Raw genomic sequence first — 26326 nt, forward strand, 5'->3', positions numbered from 1 at the left:
TTGTTGAACCTTACTCAGTTCACACACTCTTCAAGCCAGGGCTGTGCAGATGAGATCCTTTCCTTTTGTTGCATCAACTGCAACACTTAGCTTGGAGCCATCCACAAACTTGCTGAGGGTGAACTTGATTCCACTGACTGTATCACTGATGGAGATCACAGAATCATGGAATAAGCAAGGTTGGAAAAGACCTAGTTAAATACTGATTCCAAGACAGACCCCTGGGGGATACCACTCATCATGAGCCTCCAAATGGACACAGAGTCACTGACGACATCTGGCTGGGACCATCCAACCAATTCCTTCTCCACTGAAGAGTCCACCATTTGAATCCCTCTCTCTCTCCAGTGTAGAGATAAGAACGTGGTGTGGGACCATAAGAAAGATTTTGCAGAAGTCCAAGTAAAAGACATCGGTTGCCCATCCTTTGTCTGCTGATGTCAGCACTCCACCACAGAAGGCCATATGAGCGCTCAGTCACTAACTGCCCTTGCAGAAGCCGTGCTGGCTGTTTTGGATCACCAGCTCACCTTGTGTGTGCCTTAACAAAGCCTGCAACATCAGCACACTACATAACTCAAACTCAAGAGGCTTTATATTATTCGATAGTTTATCCAAATATTGATGCTCTGATTTTAAGGAAAGGTGAAAGTTAGTTCAAAAAACAAATTAAAGAGTGGCTAGTAATGGTATTTGCTTTCATGAAAACATAGCATTTCTAGTTCATGAACACGTTAAGTTCAAACATGCCAACTTTTAGTATTAAAGAGTTGTGTAATCACAAACATACTTTTTCAAAAAAGAAGCTGATTCACTTAATTTTGCAGCTTTTGCTTTGGTTTCAGGCTGTTTATGAACCCATTCCTTGCTAAATATGGTTTAGCAGCAGCTGCAGGAAACGTTAACTGCAGAACAGTGTTTCTTGTCAGCCAAGTCTAACTGAAAGGGAATGATGCTGCCCTCTAAAGGCTTTCCAGACAAAGTATACTGGTACAACTGGATCAACATTTGCACAACAAACACAATGTAGAAATTCTGATCTTACAGGCATATCAGCTGCTACACATTAATGCAAATTATGCCACTGAGCTGAAATACCACCATATATATATAAACACATATATCTACATCCTGAAAAAATATGTCAACAGAATTTTATAACAATAAAAACAATAACAACACTGAGAGAGTTTTGGAAAAGCATACACCAGCAATCTTGCAAAATTACCCTATGCAAAATCAAGTTATTTAAACTGAATGGCAACTGGGAATATCATCATTCATGATACTGAAAACCGAAGGTACTAAACCCAAATTCCTGTCTTAAAGTTTAAGGTAAAACACTGGAACTATTGCAATTTTTTGTGAAGTGTCTAATAGAGCCACTTGAACTTTTCAAGGTTTTGGTGAGCTTGAGGTACTGATTCATCCAGAAGAAACAAAATATTGCCAAGAAGTCCCTAGAACACAGAACTAGTAAGTCCCTAGAACTAGACTTGGCAAAATGCAAAAATTGAGGTGTTTCAGGAAATTTCCCCAGCTTTAGCAATAGATGTTTTTTTCCCTCATTTATATACAAGTTTTGGTTATACTATAGAGCTAAAATCTCAGGTTCTCACTGTCATGCATGATCATCATAAGAGTAGGAAAGAAAGTTTCCTCACTTGAAAATATACCTGACATTCTGATTTTAATACCATTAGGCCACAGCAATGACAAGGCTCCAGAGAAAATTATTCTACAGCTAGAATCCCACTTTTTCATCTTGTGTGTTTCTATATTAGTCCTTTTCCAAAGAATTGTAATAATAATAAATAGTCTCAAAAGCAAAAGCACAGACCCTCTCATGTTTCATGATGACTGTTTCCTGTCCAACTTCCACATAATCTTGGACTTACGGTTACATGATCACATACTGTGTTTTTTTACTTCTATTCTTTTAAACAAGGAACCTCCAAGTTTAATTTTGTCAAATTCAAATGGGAGAAGCTTCATTCTGAAGTGCTACATAACATTACATATCGTAAGAGAAGAAAAGGAAATCATAAAGGCAGCAGTATTTTAAGGGATATATTAATCTTCCTGAAGTCTGCTGGAAGGGCACTGTGACAAGACAGAAACAATCCAGACTTCTAGAGGGTGTCAAGGTTATGTGTACTTTATATATGAATTAGATGGATCTACCAAGGATGATGCACAACAGCTCTTCCAGCACAGGTTTGGGATGTGATAACCAAAGGCAGCCTTGGTTGTACTGAACATCAATCACATAGTGGGTTACAAGAATGACAGGAGTGAGGAAAGCAAATCGCAGACTACAAAGCCTGAACTTCAAGAGAGCTGCCTCAAGCTTATTCAAGCAATTCAGGGTTGAAAGAGCTCAGGATATTGATAGGTCTTTAATAACAGTCTCCACCAAGCACAAAACCAGTCCACCCTGATACTGCAACAGGAGTTTGGCTTTGCTCACAACTCTGCTTCAGTACAAAAAGGAGCTGGTAACAGGAGAAAGGGAGGAACTCAGAAATACTGTTGGGACAGTATTTCTGTAGGGACAATGTTATGAAAGCCGAAGTCCATTCAAAGGTAAAACTGGAAAAAGAAGCTGATAGCAAGAGCTCCTACTGCTACTGGAGAACCACCAAAACAGTTATGGACTGGAGCACTTCCCTGCCAAGCACTGGAACTTGTTACTCAGGCAGGCTGCATAGTCTCATCATTGAAAGTTTTCAAGATCAGACTAGGTAATGCCCTCAGCTGACCCTACTTTGTGAGAATGCTGTGGGTACCTTGTCAAAGGCCCTACTGAAGTCCAGATAAATTACATCAGTGGCTCTTCCCTTGTCCATTGATTGCAGAGGCAACATCATGAAAGGCTACTAGGTTGGTCAAGCAGGATTTGCCCTTGATGAAGACATGCTGGTTCTCCTGTATCAGCTCCCCGCTTTCCACGTGCATTAGCATAGCTTCCAGGAGGATCTGCTCCATGACCTTTCCTGACACAGATGTGAGACTGACTGACTTACTGTGACTTACTGATCCCTTTCCCAGACAGAGATCTCATGCTGAAAAATTCTTCCTTACCCTGCTTTTTTCTGCTCCTTTTTCCACCTCATCAACTCTTTCATTAAGGAAGCTTTTGACTCCAACAAACCAGTAGCTTTAATTCTGCCAGTATTTTTTGGCTCTTTAGTATGTTAAGATATCGTTTCTCTCTTCCCTCCTTTTATAGTTACAGTTGAGGATTGAACCAGATCCAGAAGCACTGGTACTCTTCCAAGCTCTTCAAACAAAAAGCTTCCCCACCTCCTATGCAAATAATTAAAACACAGTGTCACTCACGGTAGGTTGTGCAAACAGGATTGTAGAGCCTTCTGCGTTCCAGTTCAGAAGCTCAGCTTATTCTCCTGTGATTCTGCCTGTCCATGGATAATGAAGTTCTAGGAGCTGAACTACTTGCAGACTGACTGGCAAAAAGGCAGTTATTACCATGCATGCACTGCAGCCAAGGTACCTCTGTCAGTTGTGCACATTTATCAACACACCCATCTATAATGAACCAATGTCCTAACACATGAGGAATAATTTCAGACAGATCAGTTCAGGCTCAATCCTGAATTCCTACCTAGAGTGGTAGTGCATAAAAGAAAGGGAAAGAAAAGTGCCTTGCCAGTGATCACAACAGCAGTTTCAAAAAGACATTAAAGCCAAGTCCAGGGAATCCCCAGACTAGCAGTTTCCAAATCTGTTCTGAACAGATGCCTCTAAACTTGCTAAATATGAATGTCTCCAAACTGGAGAGCTGATAATTACATTATTCATGGAACAGATATGTCTATGATGGCACAAAATCCTCTTAGTCTACAGGGACAGAATAAAACCAACATACTACCCACAGCACACGTGCAGCTAATACTTTCTGGCAAAAGCATTCTATTGCCTGAATCTGGAGTCAAGAACTACCTGAAGGTATACAACATTCAAAGGGAAACTCATTTCAAGTGTAACCTATTTCCAACTATTGCATATTAGATAACTAAAAGAAAATGGAAACAATCTAGAAGGTAAAATAACCCTTCAGAATTAGCAAATGTGCACCTGATTAAGGATAATATGCCTGACAGCAATGAGGAAATATTTCTTTTAATGTAACTTAAAATCATACCTTAAACTGTTCCCGTTGGGATATGAATGCTACTTGAACACTGTTTTACAAACTGTTTTCTGTTTTTCTGTGTTGTTTTTTTTGTTTGCCCTTCCACTCCCCCACTACATGGTGTAGTACATTTCCAAAATTTACTAACATGTTCAAAATATCTGCAATACCATCTGCTTAACGGGACACAGTTAAAGAACTTGCTTTCTTCCAAACACTATCTATGAACGTGCAACTCTCTGTGAAGGTAGGAAATGACGTTTAAAACATACCTCCAACATTAACTGAATCACTTTTGGTGGAGCAGAAATGCTGTTTTTTTTCAGCAAAAATAACCAGATTGTGAGTGGATGAAGCAACTATGCAAGGAAAAGTTTTGCCCATATCCACCTCAAAATGCTGCTACATTTGAAGAAGTGACAAGAGATAGTAAAGCTTTCTGCTCAGGCAGCAGAGAAAACAACCAAAGAAAAATAATTAAAAAATATCCCTCCAAAGTCACAGATTAACACTTACTTGGAAATATGCAGAAACAGTAAGGAAAGGAGAAACAGTAAAAGCAAACTGTTAATCTCCATTGCAGTGTTATTCTACACAGTATTTTAAAATAATTTAATCAGGAAAAAAAATATTTTTCCACTGATGACATAAGCATAATTAAGTACTCATTTTTAACAACAAACAGAGATGCAGGACAAGACAAAAGGATACATCTGCTAGAAAAGTAGAAATGTTCTCAGTATGCAGCCCTCAAAAACACATTTTAAGAGCAAGTAACTATTGGTGAACTATAGCTTCTATTTTTGAATGTATAACTCTGAAACTTATTGCTAGAGAAACATGACTGATTTTAATTTATTAACCAAAATTCAGTAGGTAATGGGCTCAATAAAGACCTGGGAAAAATTCTTAATTAAAAAAAGTATTTAGTGATACGCTCTTCAATCGTTATCTCTGAATACATGGAATATTGTTTCAGTCTAGCTGATACTAAACAGAATTTCAGCTCAAGGAAGTAAGTTACACAAATGTATCATGTTATATACATAAGACCATCAGCACACCTGGGTTATGAGATGAATTACAACTACAGAAAGAAACTAAGGCAGAACAATATTTCAATGGACAATTTTCTTCCTTTGGTTTACTGCCTTGGATATTTTCAGAGATGTTCAGAAGTATTAACAATACTGTGAAATTTACCTCACTGAGTAGTAGTTTCATTAGAACAGCTTCATTACATCTGAACTTCAGGATGCTTCTTTAACTCTCCTTGCAATCCTTGCTGCTTTCATCCATAATATCATGAATAAAACCTCAAGATACTGTTCATGGCACAGAATTGCAAGGGTTGGAAGCGACAGCTAGAGATCATGGAATCCAATCCTGCTAAAGCAGCCTCCCTGCACTAAATCACACAAGTAGGCATCCAGATGGGACTTGAATATCTTCAGATATGCCACAGTCTCTCTGGGCAACCTGCTCCACTGCTCCGTCACTCTCACAGAAAAGTTCTTAATATGCTACTGAACAGAGTGCTTTGCAATTAGTACAGCTAGCGTCCTTGCTTTTTATTATTTATGGATGCTAGCCTGATCATTTGTATCAAATCATTTTCCATCAGCTTCAATTTGTTGAAACTCAAAGGAATAGCACAGAATGTCTCTACTGGCTAGGTATCTAGTTAGGCTTTCATCCAAAACAACGGCACAGAAACGCCAATGTATTCAAAATGCTTCATAGGGAATCTTCTCTATCTTCTGTGTATGTTTTATTTTTTGGTCTGTTGATCACAGTGGAATGATTCTGAAGGTGTGAATATGGCTTCCCTTTTGAAATGTAGGGACTGTTAAGCATTTTCTGCGAGAGAAACAGCAGTCTCTACTACACTTATAAAAGTGTGTCACTAAAGGAAACTGAGCTGCAATGTTGGCTAGATATCATCTCAAATACAGTTCAGTCTTCCCAACAGCAACAGAACAAGGAGTTAGATCCCAAGGTTCACTTAAGTCTTTGGCAAAAAAAGCCAACATGTTTCCCTCTACATTAAAACATGAAGTCCTACTTTCTGTGCCACAGATTTTTGCCTGGACTGTAAATACTGATAGTCAAAATAAGAACACTTTTATTTGCTATCCTCTCCTATTTCTTTAAATTTTCTTTAATTTCCTGTAAGATGGTTGTTCATCAAGGCCTTTCTCAGTGCCACCCAAAAACCACTTTTGCCAGTCCTCTTCTTACACTTCGTAAGCTTTACAACAAAGAATTTCAAAACTGCTGAGTGTTTGCTCAATAATATGGACAATTTCACCTGACACTCATGCTTTGACCTGAATCAAGTCAACTGATGTTAGAGTGTTGGAATGATTTATATGTGCAGAATGCTGATAAAAGGGAAGCAGATGGAGTACCTTATTTAGTAAGGCATACACATAAGCACATGGTCACTGCTAAGAACAGACTGAAAATCACTTCAACAGCAATATATCTATTAATATTTCATATTCATAGACACAAAATAAATTAGCTGTAAAACATAAGCAACACTCTGAAGCAAGTATTCCCTTAAAACAATAATCAGTAACAACACTGTTAATGACATGTACAATTTTGCAGCTGATTTTTCTACTAACTGAAATATTAACCATAAAGTATCAGTTTTAAGCATATTCAGACATTTAAAAAAAAATCTGCTATAAAAATTAGAATAATTATTTGCTATTTGAAATAATATAGTCCATTTAACCACCAATTATCTTCTTTACATGAGAACATGCAAAAAAGCTTTCACTTTTCATTTTTTTATTGAAAAAGATCATGTAAAATATAAAATGTTAAAAAGTGTTACTTTTACTTTAAGTCATAAATTGAGTCAAAATACTACAAAGGTTTTAGATGCACATCAATTTCATTTTACCTGGGGACTTCTTGTTTGATCGTGACTGCATCAAGTAAGACTGGCGTGGCAGCAGAGGTGAAGATGGCAAAGACATTGAGACTCCTTTAGCCAAGTTCATCCTGTAAGCATCCCCCAGGATGTGCTGATTGCCAGTGGGAAGATCTGCACTGTGGCCGGATGCTGCAACGCTCTGCAAAGCATTCTCTGGGCAGGAGTCTCCTGCTAAAAATAAAATGTTAACACCCATGATGTGATATAACAAGATACAGATATTTAACACAGAAAAACATTTAGTTGCCATCAACAAGCCAGCATGATCCCTCTCTTCTCACTGTGTACCTGCCACTACGGAATCCAAACAGGAAATTCGCTGGAACATTTAAATGCACAACTAAGTGAGATTTTATTTCACCGTAATAAAGACAGCAAGCGGGAAGAAAAACTTCACTTTAAACAAAATTGCAGCTTTCCAGATTTCATCCTCAGAGGCAAAACTACATTTCTTACAAAGACAAAAGGATATCTACTGCTGAAAGACTTATCAGGATCAGCGTGATACCCTGAAATTCAGCGACCATCTGAAAGTGCACTGCGTGCTGAAGTAGTTAGAAGTTTAGTCTGGTGACTCCATACACACAGACAGAAGTGTCTGGCAAGGAAGCGCTCGTGCAAAACCGCTCTAGGCTTAGCCTAGTCATCGTTCTGTTCCAAAACAGAGAAGTCCAGTTAAATGCAATTTAACAGCAATATGCTTTATTTTCTATTAGGAACAAACCAACTATTGGTTCACAACACTAAGTAGCAGATCAAAATAGGCAAATGCGCAGGAAGGAGATCTATCCTACCGGTGCAAGAAATGCAGCATTGGAACAGTCAAAAATATGTTTTCAAAACAGAAGAAAATACATGCTTACAAGAATGGAAGACAGCAGAAACACATGCAGAAAGTGAGTTCCTCCTCGTCACATGACAGAAATAGCTGAAAAGCAAAAGGTTGGCATCTAACTACAGCTGCTTTTCTTACTATCCCAAGTAGGGTACTGCTCAATAATTTACACAAAACTGAATCAGTGTGAAACGTAAAACAAAATTGATAGAGAGAGGAGAGAAAATACTCGGAATATTTTTCACTGAGATCCACACAGTGACAAGTAGCACGGCTGAAGTACGGGAACCCAAAGCAGAACTAGAAGAAAAACAGAACAACAAAGAAAGCAGAAGTGACAGCTTTTGAAATATGGTTTCCTTATTATGGTTTATTATCTTACAGAAAGGAAACATTTCAGATCAATGTGCCTCCCTAAGATCTGCCTTTCTTGTTCACTGCTGTCATTTGCTTGCTGCCTTCAATTCTGAAGAGCTGCTCTTCTGCCATGACGCCCCACAGGCAGCTTAGCCCGCTCACAGGGAACACCCGCACTGTCAGAAGGCAAAAACAAACAATTCCTTTGCTAAAAGTAAAAACGTTTGTGTCTATTCAGCCACCACTCTCTTTTGCAGAAGTCTGCACAAAGCCAAATGGGCGCGAAGTTTAAAACCTAGTTGCATATTTCCAAGGGTGCACGTCCTTCAGATGACATTTTTCCTAGACATACTATTTTTCTCACAAGAGCCATACATGACAGCTACGTACACGCATTTGTGAGATAAACAACCCTGAAGAATGCTATGCCAGAGTCAAACTTTTCTTGACTTTCATAAGTGTGAAACTTACTCTTTTATACCTTTGAAATCAACTTAACCATCACCTTCCAAAAGTTCTCCTCTTTCTTCAAATAAAAGTCATAGTAACAGGCACTGATTTAAATGAACAACTCCAGCTTAAATCAGGACAGAAATTAAAATAAATACTTAATGAACTTTGTATTAATTATAAAATTACATTACAACTATTACAGGAGTACAGCTATTGGTTTTAAATCCTGGGAACAAGAAAAGTGGCTTCAGTATTTCAACAAAGTGCTGTAATACACCCATCTCAAAAACAAGTACTGTCCAAGTATATAATTAGAATAAAAAACCTGAACATTTTAGAGAACAGAACTATACACATTTTGACATTCAAAAAAAATCTCATACCTGAGTCGCTACGTTCTCATTTCCTTTTGATAGAAGCCGAAAGGCTAAGGATCTTTTCCTCTGTTCTTTCCAAAATTAAACTGACAGTAGCTGTTTTTAAACATGGCTGGGTTGGAAGGGACCCCTCAGCCCAGCCCTGCCGTGGGCTGGCTGCCCCCCAGCTCTGGCTGCCCAGTGCCCATCCATGGCCTGGGGCACCTCCAGGGACGGGGCAGCTCAGCTCCATGCAGTGCCACGGCCTCACCCCTCTATTTGTTGAACCACACTGAAAAACGATTACAATGTTCATTCTGGTTTCTGGACATGAAGAAAAAGCACGGAAGCAGCACAGTAATGCAAGTAACCACAATGAGAAAACAGTGTTATTAAGAATTTCTAATTGGATATGCTGCTGAGGCAGCGATTTGCAATTTCTGTAAGTATTCCAGCTGGAATGCTACTCAGACAGCACAAGAAACAGGAGACCAAAGACCAAAATGACTTCCTCCCCCTTCAGGGTTAGCAAGTCCACCCACGACTCCCCTGTACTATGAAGCAGCAAACTGTTGCTAACTCACTGTTTTCTCAATAAACTGCGTGGATTTTAATTTGTCCTTCTCGACTGTACATGAAATGATACATTACGGAAAAGCCCTGCAAAATCAAGGGCTACAAAAGCCCTGAATACACTGCTATGGCATATCTTCAATCACTAAATTGAGATGATTTGATTATGGCAATAACTTCGAAGATGTTTTACAATCTATTCATGTCTCACCATTTTTTTTCTTTTCTACTTTTTTTTTCCTGCTGATTGTATTTCCCTGACACTGCAGAGGTACTGTGGGGACAGGTACACAGATCATGACTCAGATTCTAAGAGCAATGTGATTAAAACAAGCAAACAAACATCCAAAACATGCTTCACTGAAATACTCCTTTTCAATTATTTTCCTAATTTTAAACTTGCTTTCACTTGTTGCCATTCTTATATATGCTATTACAACACAAGCCCTGAGAAAGCCCAATCATACTGGTCTCAAGCTATGAGGACATCATTTCCTCAGTGAGGTTGGAACATTTTTAAACACTAACTGCTGCAGCAGAAAAAAATGGCAGGATGGCAGGTTCTAATTAAAACCTGGTTGGGATACTATAGAACTGCAGAGGACAGCCATCAAACATGAGCCATTCCAAGAAAGCAGAAGCTGCTCCTCCAAGGCCTTTCTAAAAGCTGTTAGCTACAGGCAATGGAAATCAAATCACAGTTTAGTTGCACCATGGGATGCAACTGAAAGGCATCATCAGATTAATAATGTGTTGTTTTCTTGGTTTTGTTTGTTTGCTTGTTTTTTAAGATGCAAATAGATACAAGGAAGGCAGACTAACGGAATGATTTGGTATTTTAAGGATATTAGGATCTACATCTTTAATTTTAAATTAAACTAATCCTTCTTTTGAACAGAGAGGATAACTAAAATGAAAACCTTTCCAGTATTTATGTCAGTATGAGACATAATAAAGTACATTCTTCATTCACTACAAGTTTCTTAGAAACCAAAGAACTTCAACTACTTTACCAGATTATATACAAACTACAGTATGGTGTTGATGCCAGAAATCAGGTGATTTTGTCATGAAAAAAAAAAAAAGGATCTCTATCTTCAAAATAGAAAGCTTACCCAACCAAAATGCAGGTTCCCTACGTCTGAATATTGGCAGCAACTGCACAGCAGACAGTATTCCACTGAAATCACTCAATGTCTACTTCTGAGGTGGGTGATTTTGTATTTGTTCCCTTAATTTACCTGCCTAAGTGAAACAGAAGACTCTTAGCTCACTTCAAAACGCATTTCTGATTAAGAAATTCTGCTATAATAAAAGGAGTCTGTTTACGGATGTTTTTTTTAAAAAAAAGCTCTACAGAATTTTGTTGCTTAAAAAGCTTCCTAGCAAGCATGCCAGGATGTACAGAGCACCAACAGCACTTCTCAAACAAACAAGGACTGTAACTGCCCAGATCTGATTAAGCCTAACTTTGGTGTAAACTGGACAGCAAAGAAGCAAAGAACAAACTCTGCTATGTGACTGCTAAGAACTTCAAGTTACTGTAGCAAATTCTAAGCATGAAATCAGAAGCTGATAAAAACCCAAGTACCACAGCTAACTTCTGTCAGAAAAAGAAAATATTAACAGAACTGCTGCAGAGGTGCACGCCTAGCAAGGTCACTGCTGTCCTACGTCAACAATCCTCAGGGTTCAGTAAGCAGTTAAGACAATAGCGAAATCAGTGTTCTCTACATAAGAGGTCACTCCCAGCATTAAACCTGGTGGCTGCCTCAAACTCAATCTCTTTGCACACGCTTTGTCTGCAAACTGCCCTGGCATTTGTTGGAATAGAGAAATCATTACATCTGTCTAACTCTAGTGTTTCGGTGTTAAAAACAGTGAGGGTTGTTGAACAGCAGAAAAGGCTGCAGTCTCCATCCTTGGAGATTATCAAAATATGACCTGGCCCTGTACCAGAGTGATTCCACAATAACTTCTGCATATACACTCACCACAAACTCTCTAAAGCTGTTTGAAGCCTGCTGAAGACAGCATGGCAAGCCGAAAACATGAGCTTAAAAGGCATAACTTCTTTGCTGTTTCAGAAGAAGTATAACGCTCTGAGACAGAATTAAGCAAAGTTGACAGGGGGAGTGTGCAAAAGATCAAAACTACTGCTGGGTGACTTTCTTAGCTGCTTTACACATGGCTCTCAATGCACTCAAGGCCTCATGACAACTCTGTGAAAACCAGCTCTCAGGGAGAGCACGAGTAACAAACTGTACCAATGTACGTGTCTGTGCAGCACTGCGTAACACGGCCTCTGCAAACAGAAATACCCCACACAGAAACACAAGTTATTCCTGACAGTATTAACAACTTCTACTCCGGCAAAATAGCTGGTGGGGCACACTGAAGCCTAACAAACGATAAAGGAAAGTGAAGACTTTACAGACATAATCAGAAGGAAATAGCTGTGGGGAAAAAGGGCATTAGCTGTATGGCATCAGGAATACAATCCAGCACTTCTGAGAATAATGTACTGCTATGTCTAAGAAAACGAAAAACAAGGATTACCAAACCCATCATTTTTGATGTTTTAAGGAACCATTTCCCTGTGTTCCATTCCCATCCTACTTTTCAATAGAATTGATGAGCAGCAGTGGACAGAACTCTCACCTGAAAGTGTAAACAGCGCTTTATTTTGACTGTGCAACACTGACAGTTGCTCTTTAAGGTATTTGTGCCTTTCAAAATGAAAACACGTGCATGTGCATACACAGCTGATTCAATACAATGAGAAAAGAATCTAGAACAGAGGGCACCAAGGGACTGAGTCTTTGCACTATAGACAAGGTAACCACACACACAGTTCAGGAGTTGAAGAAAAACTCATAGGAGGTGAAGCAGTTCATTGGTGATCTTTCTGGGATACGAATAGGCTTCCGTCATGTAAAATGATTCCATTAAAGAAAATCAATATTTAATTCTCTTGCTCTTGAGAATGAGGTATGGACTGGCCAAAAAAGAGGAGAAACTAGCCTGGAAGGGGAAGCAAATTCATTACAGCCTAAGTAACTGGGCAGAAGTGAAGAGCCTCAAGTGAGAAACAAAGCAAGTAAAAATTAGAATAAAAGTTCAAAAAACCAAATGGACAACCTTTGTCAGTTGTGCTTGCACTTGGGTTTATCTGCCCACTTTCTGACAGTTAAATCTGAAATCTGGATTACTTTTTCTTCACACAAAATACATTTTCCTGTTGTGATAACTTTTTTTTTTTTTAAGATGCTTTAAAGAAAAAAAAAGTGACGAGCAGAAGTTACTGGGGTCACTGAAGAAATTTCTATTTATGTCCTTCAAGGAGAGGATTGGTTTCCTTTTTCCCTTCTAAACGTATGCAGGATTTATTACTGGAATTAACTCCTGGTAAAAAGCAGTCACCATAAAATACTCACTGCTCAGCAAAAAAAAAAAAAAAAAAAAAAGGAGTTTCAATTTTTAACTAACCATCAGCAGCCACAGAACATGGGCAAAGCAACACAGAACAATCAAAAACAGTTCCATGTTTTAAGCATGGAACAAAGCCTCTTCTGTTGCAAAATATTTTTAGAGTAACAAGCAAAAGTCACACTGAAACTTAGAAGTATTCCAGTAAAAGTTCAATGCTCCAGCTAGTGGTAGGTGCTTAACCTGGCAGAAAGTCCCTCCGCACTTAAAATTTAAAGCCTAACATCATAGAGAGTCTAGACAGAAAATGTCATTTGAATACACATACTTGGTTTTAAAACACAAACTTGTTTTATTCAAGGATCTCAATCCTTTGATTGGCTAAGAGGTTATCTGAAGCTCTCATTGCTCTGACCTTAGTTACAAGCGTATCAGTCAGATACCAATGTTTAATGAGACAATGCGTGAAAAGTGGTGACCAAAAAAACCATTCCAACTAAACAAGTTACATACAGGCAAGTAATTTTCATAGAAGCATAGGGTGGTTTGGGCTGGAAGGACCTTTAAGACCATCTCGTTCCAACCCCCTGCTACAGGACGGAACACCTCCCTCCAGCCCAGGCTGCTCACAGCCCCATCCAGCCTGGACTTGAGTGCTTCCAGGGAGGGAACATCCACAGCCTCACTGGGCAGCCTGTTCTGTGTCTCACCATTCTCAAAGTGAAGAATTTCTTCCTAATATCTAGTCTAAATCTACCCTCTTCCAGTTTAAAACCATTTCCCTTTGTCCTGTCACTACCCACCCTTACAAGAAGTCCCTCCCCAGCTTTCCTGTAGGCCCTTAAGGTACTGGAAGGCCGCTGTAAGGTCTCCTTTGAGCTTTCTGCAGGCTGAGGAGCCCCAGCTCTCAGCCTGCCCCACAGGGGAGGTGCTCCAGCCCTCTGATCATCTTTGTGGCCCTCCTCTGGACCTGCTCCAACAGCTCCACGTCCTTCTTGTGTTGGATGCTCCACAACTGGACGCAGTGCTCCAGGTGGGGTCTCGTGAGAGCAGAGCAGAGGGGCAGAATCACCTCCCTCGCCCTGCTGCTCACATTCCTCTCGATGCAGCCCACAGTAAGTTGGCCTTCTGGGCTGCAGGGGAACATTGCCAGCTCATGTTGAATCTTTCATCAGCTGACACCCCAGATCTTTCTCCTCAGGGCTGCTTTCAAGCCATTCTTTGCCCAACCTATACCTGCGCTTGGGATTGTCCCAACCCAGGTACAGGACTTTGCACTTGGCCTTGTTGAACCTCATGAGGTTGGCAAGGACCCACCTCTCCAGCCTGTCCAGGTCCGTCTGGATGGCATCCCTTCCTTCTAGCGTGTTGACTGCACCACTCAGCTTGGTGTCGTCTGCAAACTTGGCACTTGATCCCACTGTCCATGTCACCTACAAAGATGTTCAACAACACCAGACCTTGCACCAATCCCTGAGGAATGCCACTCATCACTGGTCTCCACTGGAACACTGAGCCACTGACTGCAACTCTCTGAGCACAACCATTCAGCCAATTCCTTATCCGGTGAGTGGTCCATCCATCAAATTCATTTTTATTCTAATCTGATGACCAGGATGTCATGTGGAACTAATGATTAAATAACTAATGATTAAATAGAGACTTTAATAAAAGATTATGCCTTCTTGCATAGGAGCTTCACTTTGATTTTAAAGTAGCAACTTAGTTGCCATTAGCAAAAAAAAAAAACCTCACATCAGTAAATGTAAACACTGTAATTCAAAGTTCTAGCAGCAGAAAGAAAAACTTGAATGGCAGAATATTATACAAGCAATCACAACTCAGCAAGAGTTACATGCCTTTGAAAGCCATTTTATTTTTCAATAAAAATACTGACCACAATCCATTTCCTAATTGTAAATGAGCATATGTAAAAAGAGGAATAAATCTCAAATTCACAATTTTCCTGCAACTCATTTAGTATAAAACGTCAATAAGGAGATTACATATATTCAGAAAATAACTAAATGTACACCAGGACATAGCACAGCATAACACAGAAATAACACTATATCATATTTAAGTCAAAGATATTTCAGGTGTAGATACCAGAATTTCCTTTTAGAAGGAAAAACAAAGGAAACGTGGTCTCAAAGGAGCAATGTAGCAAAATCTGATCTACAGTAGAATTGAATAAAATCTGAGAAAAAATTATTGATAATAGAACCTTTTTGTTACCCCAATTAAAAAATCTGAATATGAAGACAATCCCTAATCATTGGGTGCATATCAGCACATAAGTATTTCCATACCTTTTATTTCATTGCACAGAAATCATAAGCACTGATCCCATTCTTATTTCTCCAGATTTTCAGCTTTTGCAGCACTGCAGCACTACATTCTAAACATCAGCTTTTTGTTGATACAACACTTTTTGAGCACTATACAGAAGTCCAACAAAGACTTTAAAATGGAAAACAGAAAAATCCCAACTACTTACCACATTAAATTCTACTGAAATTAATCAAGTTTTCATGTGTGCTATGTGCTACATTTGATGTTAAACTTCTGATGGGATTTTAGTGCAGGAGGAATGCTGTGAACTAAGCACAATGCTTCCATTATTCATGTTCCTTCAGGCCTGATACTGGGTCAACAGAATGACAATGCTCATGTTACTAAAAAGCCAACTGAAATAATGGAGCATGTTCTGCAGAAATGTAATACACAAGATTTTCTCTTCTTTTTAATTTGAAATCTATTATGAGTATTTTATATCTAATGATCTTTTGCTTAATAGGAAAAATACAGATTCCCACAACGCAGGCAGTTGCCAACTTTGGACAGCTGAAGCAAACAAACAAAACTGCTCAAAACACAATGCATAAGACCCACAAGAAATAGTAACCCAAATCTCTCTCTGAACCATCCATCCATCCTGCACTCAGTACTTCTATGGTAAGAATGAAGAGCAAGGTGCTCCAATCTGCCCTTCTTCCTAGCAGCAACTCAGGAACAAATGCACTGGGTGCGCACTCCCAGCCAGCTTTAAGCCTCCTCCTCACACAGATGAGTGCTCTGCATGTAACCTGTCTGAGCAGAGGGCCAGCAGCACAGGTGAACCTACCATGGGGAATATGAGTCATCCTCTGTAATGAATATTCATACCTGATTCTTTTTTGCTCCCTTTTCCACCCTCTCGGCTCTTCTTTAAAACTGCCTTTAACATTTTACGTGTTGCTCCTAAAGGATAACAGAAAGAAATGCAGCATCAGTATTGGCCACTCACACAAAGCCAAACAGAATACAGGATGGATCAATTTAAATAAAACAGGGAGGTAACCAAATACTTTTTTCTTTTATTTTTCCCTGCAATGCAGCTTGTTTAAGCCAAGCCTTAAAGCAGAAAAAATGTTTCAATACTTGAACAAAGCAATCAAGAGTTCACTGTCTTATAAAAAAAAAAAAGTAATAATTCAGCATTCTCCACATTCCACGTGTAATTAAGGTTACAAGGCTAAACCTGTGTACATTATTGTAAGACACCCAGGCAAAAAGAGAGTAAAGTTCCAGCTCCTGTCCTGAGCTCATCAGCACAGCTGTGGGAGTTGCAGAGCAGCCCGGTCAGCTGGAGGCTCCAAACCACAGAAGCAGAGCAGGTGGTGATGTGGGATGTGGTATCACACACCATTGGTTTTTACCGACATACAACATGCTGCTAACCAACAAAGGAAGAGCCAAACAAGTTCTGTGCTACTGCAGTTCTCCTCACTGCTATAAGCAGAGGTATCTGCCCACACACTCATGTGAGCAGGTGCATATCTCCCACCCTGCACACAGAACTCACATTTAACCTCAAGTGAGCAGCAGCTGCAGATTTCAGAGAATTATTAAGGAAAAGATATCCAGGTTATACAGTGGAAGACAGTTTAGATGTTTCAGGTAACTAGCTTTGGTTACCAAGTATGGAAAGCAGAATGCAAGCAATTGCAGAGAGCAGCTCTTTCTTAAAAAGCTTTCTGGAGCACCCATGCATTTTATTTTTTTTCATTGAAAAGCTGTTGAAAACTGTCTCCGTTTAGCATAGGATACACAAGAGGAAGAAGGAAAGAAAAAGTAATCAGGTGATGCTGAATGTTACAGAATACCATACAAACGCATGAAATCAAAAGAAAATGCAAAAAATCTTCCACCCCAAAAATATGGATTCTTCAGGAAGTTCACTCAATCTAATGAAATAAAGCAGAAAAAAGAAAAATCAGTACAAGAGTTCTTAAGCTCCTACGAACAACCTGAAAGCACATCTCACTGGTGACAGGATGAGGGGAAATAGGCTCAAGTTGCCCCAGGGTAAGTTTAGGTTGGATATCAGGAAACACTTCTTTACAGAAAGGGTGGTTAAGCACTGCAATGGGCTTCCCAGGGAGGTGGTTGAGTCACCAGCCCTGGATGTGTTTAAGAACGTTTGGATGTGGTGCCCAGGGATTTAGAGAGGGTTGTTAGAGTTAGGGTAGGATGGTTGGGTTGTGGTTGGACTCAATGGTCTTGAAGGTCTTTTCCAACCTGACTGATTCTATGATTCCACCAATCAGAAAACCAGGAGGTTTCCACAGCCTACACTGTATTCAATACATTGATCCCTGAGTCAGTTCCAAATGCATACAGATGCGCACGCAAGATGCTTATTTTTCCTGCAGCAGACTAACTTCTCCAACAAGCTGCACTGACTGTTACACTCCTCAGCATCACAAACTGTGAGGCACGCAGGCAGCAAACACACTTTGATGACCTGTGCCTTGGACAAGGCAACTTCTGAGGACTAATAAAGGAAAAAAGACACTACAACAGTAGAGCAAGTTCTGGTGTACTCTCAGACCTTTAAACTTCCAGCAATAAAAAATGAAAACTTGCCAAACACTCCCAGAGTAGGACCATATTTATTATTTATATGCTCAATGTGCTTTTAACACCAGTGACTCAGAATCAACCATGTCCTATAGGCAGAGGCCACGTGTCAGCACTCACCACATCTGCCTGGCAATACTGAGAAGACTGGATGAAAAACATGGTTAACAACACTTCCCTGAGCAACAGCTGATTTTTTTTTTTTTTAAATAAGAAAACAGTTCCTGAAGTTCAACCATGAGGTCATAAAAAGGAAAAACTAAAGACAATATCAAGAAACTCCCTTCCTTGCTTGCTTATGTTATTCTGGAAAAGCTAGACATAGACACAGCCCACCACACCAGGGTTCTTGGCTTTTTGTTGTTGTTTTTTAAACAGCAACATATTCACATTTACGGACTGGGGAAAAAAAAAAAGAACCCTTACATACATAAATTAGGAAATTAGAAATTGTTCTTGTTTTGTACTAAGATCTTTCATTTTGTAATCACATCCCATCCATGCAACCACTGAAATGATGCCCACAAACAAAACAGAAACTTCCACCTACAAGCACACCAATCCAGGAAAGCCACGTGCTGTACCTACAGAATGATCTGTAGAATGTGCTGCAGTGTCAGCTACTTGCACCAGGCCTCCCTGATGGCCTCACACAACTGAGTAAAGTATAGCACTGCTACAGGACAGCTGTGATACATATGTGCTACATATATCTTCCCTCTCAGCCAACCAGAGTACTGTTGATATTTTCTCTGACAAACAGCAGACTTCTTTCCATGTTCCTGAACAATATTTTAGAAAGGATTTTTCTATTTTAATACAAAACACTTTAAATCAATAAGTACATTTTTCTGGCTCATCTCAATTCCTTCCAGTCACTTCACAACACATGACTGCAGATGCCACTGTGCGTGTGAATCTGGAAGCACGCAGACCCCATGGTTAGCATTTGCACACTGGGCACTCATTTGTTCTGGAAACCCAGATACATAAATCTCACCTTAACATTGCAGTTTGAATGTCATAAGCTCTTTGGAACCCATTTTTATGTGCATCGGACAGCTCTTTAAAACGAAAACTTTCTCAGCTCATTATAGTAGGTCACAATTGATGTCACTATACTCAGGAGTAATGTGGCTTTTAATCTTACTGGTGGGCATTCACGGGTATATTTAAAGCATTTAGTGGAGAGCAGTGTTCAATCATAAAATTCAAGTCAGAAAGAAAATGCAGATGTAGAAGAGTGGGAAGAATAGTTAGAGTTGCAGGAGCATCCCCAGTTTGGTGTTCCCACCTTCTGTCTGGCTCTGAATCTTTAATGTTTCCTCCACAACTGTTCAGTGCTGTATGCTGTTAGAATGTTCTGTGGCACTTGGGAAATTCGTTCATTAATAAACAGAACAATTTGACATATATGAAGACCATAGAAGGCCTATTGTATATCAGCTACATACTTATCACAGTATACTTTGCAACACACTAAATCACCAAGCATTTTATTAAAAAAAAAATACAAAACATCAAACGTGCAGCCTTTGAGCTGATTTCTCTTTGCAATAGTCACTCTGTTCCCTCAGCACTACTTTAAAACAGAAATTACACCACAGAACCACAGCACGGTTGGGTTGGAAGGGACCCCTCAGCCCCAGCCCTGCCGTGGGCAGCTGCCCCCCAGCTCCGGGCAGTGCCACGGCCTCCCCGCCCTCTGAGAAAGGAATGCCCTCCTCCCATCAGACCTAAATCTTCCTTCTTTCAGTTTAAAACCACTCCTCCTCGTCCTATCGCTACTGGCCTGTGCACAAAGCCCGTTTCCCTCCCGTTCATAAGCCGCCCTCGCATACTGTAAGGCTGCAGAGCAAGGTGTCCGCAGAGCCTCCTCCAGGCCGCACAGCCCAGCTCCCATCGGCCCGTCTCCACGGCAGAGGCGCCGCAGCCTCTCATCGTCATGGCGGCCCCGCTCCGGACCGGCTCCCACAGCCCCGTTTCCTCGCTCCGGGCCCCGTGCAGACGCAGCGCTCCCGAGGGCCTCCCGAAGGCAGGGCAGAGGGGACGGACCCCCCCGCACAGCCCCGCTGCAGTCGGCCTCAGCTGCGAGCACGCGGCACTGCCTCCTGGGCGGCTTTTTGCTTACGACTCACAACCCCGGCTTTACAAACACCGAAGCCCACCGAGTTCAACAGCTGGTGGTTTGAGAGAATAATGGCTGCAGGTGTGGAAAAGAAACCAAAAACAATTACAAAAACCAAAACAATTACAACAAAAGCGAATGGAGAGCGAAGTTTGGACTAGATTAATGATGAACGCATACAAAAAATGAATCATTGGCGCAAACTAGGAATATAACCATGTTGACATACACGTGTATTTCTACATACTCGGCCCCTACAAAGAAGGGAGGCCCTCAGCCTTTCTTTCTTCCATCCTACCTGACAACTGGAAAGAACAACATTTTCAGGGCAGCTTATGAGCAAAACATTGCCAATCATTAACATAAAAATAGATGGTCTGAACACTGCAAAATATGAAGTAACAGTGAAGCTGTTTTTATTTACATTTCTGCACCTCCTGGAATTCCAACATAGAACTTCCAATACAAACTTCACTGTCTTGTCCTGCAAAGCTGCACCATCTTAAATTCTTGTTATATGCTAAAAAAAGATATGAGCACCTTGAAAACTATTAAGCTCTAACTGCTGATACCCTGGTTTAATGGTTTACGTCATAAAACTGGAAGAGCATGTTTAACCTGGCAGCACAAACTGCCTAATGTGGTTAGATATAGGTATCAAAAAATTCCCATCTAACCTTGGCAAGCTCATGGCTTCTAAAATATGGCACAGAATGCAGTTCATCGTAGAATGAGGCAAGACACGATGGCATTAACATTAATACAAGTGGGCCTTGTTCAGCAGACAGACAGAACTGCTGCACCCACAGGTGCTGGAGGCTTTACAGCCACACAAGCACAGTCCATCTGCCCAGAAATTAACGTGTTGCCTGTGAGCTGCTTTTTAAACTTTCATTATTTTTAATTTGTAGACAACTGAATGTAGACTAATGAAAGAGAAATTCTGCTACACAGTATTTTACGTTTGACATAACTGTATGCCAGTATTCTTTCTTTAGAGAAGGATAATCAAAGTAGCTCTTAATAACAGTATTCTAGTTGAAGGGCTACAAGATAGTGCTGGTAACTCATTTCATCACTATATTAAACCAGAGCAGCAAAATGTCTCCGGTATTCTCCCATTTCTCCTTTTAACTAAACAATAAGCAAAAATACTGCTTATGTATGTTTCAATCCCCTTCCACCAACTGCTTCCATCATTCCTATGCAGAATGTTCAGTACTTCAGCTCCGATTTCTTTCAATTCTCACCTATTCATATTTATCCATGCTCACCAAGCTCATCAATTCTGATCTCAAAAAGGGTGAGAGTTCCATATTTTTGTTCATTGTGCAGTGTACATGATCTTTTCTTCTAAGGGCAATTTCACATGAAACTAAAGCTAGTTTTATATATTCTCACAGAGTCTAACTGGCATTTAGAATTCCTTCAGGCTTATAATCTAACAAAATTTTCTTTGGGTTCCTTTTGTAAAGAAACGACGCAAACCACTCACTCCATTCAAGTACCTCCCCATACTTGAAAGGAGCATATAAACAGGAGGGGGAATGACTGTTTACACAGGTTGATAAGACAAGGAAGAATGGTTTTAAACTAAGACAGGGGAGGTTTAGGTTGAATATCAGAAGGAAATTTTTCCACACAGAGGGTGGTGAGGCACTGGAACAGGTTGCCCAAGGAGGCTGTGGATGCCCCATCCCTGCAGGCATTCAAGGCCAGGCTGGATGTGGCTCTGGGCAGCCTGGGCTGCTGGTTGGTGACCTGCACACAGCAGGGGGTTGGAACTGGGTGAGCACTGAGGTTCTTTGCAACCCAGGCCATTCTGTGATTCTATGCAGATTAGCAGACCTCCCCTTTATTCTTACAGTGATGATAAGGTCTAAGAAGAAATGGAAGAACAATTAATTCTGTCACTAAAAGATGATGTCATTCTTTGTATATATTTCATATTTCTAAGCTGTTGAAAAGTAAATATGCATCTACGGAACTACTGATTTCTTGCCTTAACTCATCTTCTCTTTGACAAATAAATAATGTTTCCCAAGTGTGACAGCAGATCCTAAGGGATGAATAAAACTTACCCCAAGCTGTGTAGTCCTTGCCTGGAAGTTCCTACTTCTCTGTGGTCAATGTAATATTTTCAGTATTGCAACCAATGTTAGTTCAGTATTTGGGCATCCCCAAGACCACTTCAACACAGTTAACAACTAGTTGAATCTAACATGTTTTCCCAATAAACGTACAGATCCCTTTATATAACCCACAAACCTAGGTGAGCATAAGCAAACCATTTAATGAAAGTCTAGTAGTTCTCCAATAAGGCTTTGAAGATTGCATCGCAGAGTCTGAAATGAATTATCTTTAGTGAGCTTTTATAAGGAGTCACGAGGTGGATTTAACAGCATGTCATGAGTAACTGTGGAAAAGGCACACATTCTGAACACAAGACTCGAATTTTAATAGGTAACAAGCAACTACATGGGAAGCATGTAACTTGGATGTCCAAACCGACATTCAAAATGCAGGGCTCATCATTTCATTTTCCATTTCATAGCTCCTATGCTGTGTTTTTAATAAAAGCCTGCAGAAAACTTTCAAGCGTCCTCTGTACACCACACTTTTCAAACAAGAAAAACAAAATATCTAGGTCAGAAGAAGAGTGCTTCACAAAAAACAAACAAAACAACAAACACTGCTATGCTTAAAGTCTTGACTTTGCCCTGATACAGAGCTGAGAAGAGCTCCCATTAAGAAGAAAGCAGGCAGCAGGTGATACTTGACCAGTAAGATGATTACCAAGAACAAGTGTGTAAATTAATGCAAAAACATTTCAGCTGTAAGAAGCATCAGGCTTACAGGCTTTCATCCTGATTGGGGTGGGATTTCAACCAGGAGATTCCTGGAGCACACTGAGAATAACCTCCCTGTCCAGGGAAAGTGTTGCTGGACTTGGAGCTCACCAATGCAGAGCAGCTCATTAAAGAAATTAAGATTGGAGACACTCTGGCCTGTAGCAAACATGCCTTGTTTGAGTTCATGATCTCTAGGAATCTGGGCCTGATGAAGACTAGAGTCAGGACCCTGAACTTGAGGAGGGCAAACTTCTGGCTGTTTAAGAAACCACTGGATGAGATGCCCTGGGAAGCAGTCCTTAGGGGCAGAACAGAGCTGGCAACTCTCTAAGGATGCCTTTCTGACAGCACAAGAGCTCTCTGTCTCCCAGCACAAGAAATCAAGCAGAGGATGCTGGAAAGCAACATGGCTGAGCAAGGACCTGCAGGTCAAACTGAGGGACAAGAAGGGCATCTGCAGGCAGTAGAAGCAGGAATGTGCATCCCAGAAAGAATACAGAGATGCAGCCCAAACATGCAGAGATGGAATCAGGAAAGCCAAAGTCCAGATGGAACTGAACCTGGCAATGAACGTGAAAAATAATAAGGGATTCTATGGGTACACTAGTCAGAAGAGAAAGGCCAAGGAGAGTGTAGCCACTTTGAAAAAATGAGAAGGGAGAACTCCCTACAGAAGACAGTGGGAATGCTGAGCTTCTCAGTGAGTTCTTTGCCTCAATCTTCATTGGCATTCAGGCTTCTCAAACCTTTCATGTAGCTGAATCTTGAGGCAGGGGCTGGGGGAAGCAAAATCACTCACACTGTAAGCAAAGAGCACGTCAGAGTATGCCTGATGAGACTGAATGCCTGCAAGTCCATGGGGCCAGACAACATGCATCCCAGAGTCCTAAACAGAAAGGCTGATATGGAGAGTAGCTGTTGGGCAGCCACTCTCCATCATATTTGAAAAAGTCATGGCTGTCAGGCAAAATCCCTGGTGAGTGGAAAATGGGAAACATCACTGCCATTGTTAAGAAAGGGAGAAAAGGAGAGCCAGGGAACTACAGGCTGGTGAGCCTCCTGTGTCTGGGAAGGTCATGGAACAGATCCTCTTGCAAGAGATGTTAAGCAGCATGAGAAGTGATCAGAGACAGCCAGATGAGGAAGCATGGAAAATCTCCTCACTATCATGTTAGCTATTACAATGTGCATTTGCAGTGCCTGTTTCCCACCAGTCTGGTTTTAGATTTGACTTCCTAGATTTTGCAGGCACACCTATCCCATCCTGCAGTAGCTCTGCTTTCTGCTAATCTCTTTTATCCTACTGCTGATCATTTTGGCCAGTGTTCCCACAGAATGTGCTTCAGGGGATAATACTGTCTCTCTTTGCTTGATAGTTGTCCAAAAATTCTCTGTCAGGTGCCAGGTACTGCAGAAATTCCGTTTACCAGATCAGTGAAGAAACCATCTTGCACTAAAGCAGATGAAGAGTACTAACAGAGCATGAAATCTTAACTTCCAGTGTTGTAAGCATCTGTTTAAACTAACCTGAATGATTCAATAGTGATGCTGATGAACCTCTGGATGACTCATTTATCTTGGGGATAACACACTTCCAAAAGAGGAGACACACAAACTTTAAGTTTCACAGCTGTTTTTCCACACATGAAAATCTATCTGACCATGGAGTAGTTGTAGATAAGTTTGCTTTTCCCCTTCTTTTCCCACAGTCAAGTCTCTCCAGAGAAAATACCAAGACTGTAGCAATGTACAAATGTACAGTTTCCTATAGAATTTCCTCTTTCTTCAGTTAAGACTGAAAACATGATGCTACTTGTCCTAATTCATCAAATGTATCCTAGCTATCTAGCCTTTCTGAACCTTACCTCCTAGGTCCTGTTATTTGCAAGACGAATCACACTTCATTCATCTCATTTAGACTAATTCACTGTCATCAGGGCTGTTTTCTCCCTTACATCATATCTTTACATTCCACACAAGTATATTACCCTCTCTAACATTCCATTGCCTTTTATTTCTAGATTTAATGAATTTCCTTTCCTTTCCTCCAACTTTCCAAGACATGGATCAGCATACACAGATCATGCACTAAAATAAGTTCTTGCTTCAGGGACAGAAGGTGTGTGTGCCTGGAGAAAACAAGATAATGAAGGATGGAGCAGAGGAAGACCCCCTGCTGCTTGCCTTCAGCAATAAAACTCGCTTCAAGAAAATTTAGAAATAAAACAAAAAAAAAGTGGCCCTCCCCTCAGCGGAAAGCCACTATTTGAAGAGGTATTCCAGGCAGAAATAAGGTCACAAGGTTAATAAGTCTTGAAGAAACACATAAGAATCCCAGCCAGTAGTCCTAGGAACCATGGATGGCACACACAGTTTGCATTAGGACAGGAATTAGCAAATAAATGAAATAAATGCAATCACTGGTTCTTACTTTTTTTTTCCCCCTACGGCCATAATAGCGACTTTTATCCCATCTTTCTCTGTCCCACTATGTCAAATATGGAAAGTGCGACAAAGCTGCTACTTTTAAATCTATTATGAAAGGGTCAAAACATCAGGCAAGAAAGAATTCATCACTCCCCTGCTGGCAGAAGAGACACCCAGCACACACTGTGTCAGTAGAAAATCAAAAACCTAAAATTAGATGAAAAATAGGTCAGAAGCTGCCATTTCAGCTTGAACAGTTTACAGAAAATGAACGGAAGACAAAAATCTTGCTAACCAAAATCTTGACCCAACTCATCCTAATTGGGTCTTATTTTACTCAGCAGTTACATACTTACACGGTGACAGCACCATTTCATCTAGAAAGTATGGAATATTAGGAGCGTGGAAATAACAAGTGTCTCCAGTTTCTCAGCTGCCCTAGATACAGCCCTCATTTCCAGATGAACATCAACAAGCTGCTCGTAAAACAACACAGCCATCCACTTCAAGCAGCCAAAAGTAAACGCAATGCAGAATGCAATCATCTTACATTATAGAGCCTGCAGTTCAAACAGCTTAGTCGGCAAAGTCCTCTTCCTTCAGCCCTCAACATGGCATCAGTTAAACCTGCCTCCTCCACAGACATTGTTTCATAATCCATAAAACTGATCGAGCAAAGTAGAAATGGGGACAGATCTATTATCAGTATCTATATTACTTCTTGACCCCAACACGTCAGCTGACTCCCTTGACCATCCAGCATCATGCAGCTTTCAGTAATGCTGTTAAAAGGGACCTGCGTTCCTCAATTTCTAAAACAAAAAAAAGAAAAAAAAAGACTACAAGTACTATTAATGCCGAAGAAATCAATCTAGAGGTTAACAAATATAATTACAGTTAAGAGG

General features: G+C 40.4%; 1 protein-coding gene across 2 annotated transcripts in view; it reads right to left on the minus strand.

The window, feature by feature from the left end:
• TANC1 (tetratricopeptide repeat, ankyrin repeat and coiled-coil containing 1) overlaps positions 1 to 26326 on the minus strand; it is a 69627-nt gene that overhangs the window by 32098 nt on the left and 11203 nt on the right. The window contains exons 2-3 of one of the 2 annotated variants that reach the window (XM_048953687.1): positions 16278 to 16352; positions 7074 to 7277 (exon numbers count right to left, since the gene is read on the minus strand). In XM_048953687.1, coding sequence (XP_048809644.1) covers positions 7074 to 7277; positions 16278 to 16338 — 265 coding nt within the window. In that variant the 5' untranslated portion in view covers positions 16339 to 16352. Of the gene's footprint in view, positions 1 to 7073; positions 7278 to 16277; positions 16353 to 26326 lie in introns of those variants that run through there. The other variant, XM_048953686.1, reaches the window with a different exon arrangement.

This window comes from Lagopus muta, chromosome 8 (genome assembly GCF_023343835.1).
Source record: "Lagopus muta isolate bLagMut1 chromosome 8, bLagMut1 primary, whole genome shotgun sequence".
Lineage (NCBI taxonomy): Eukaryota > Metazoa > Chordata > Aves > Galliformes > Phasianidae > Lagopus > Lagopus muta.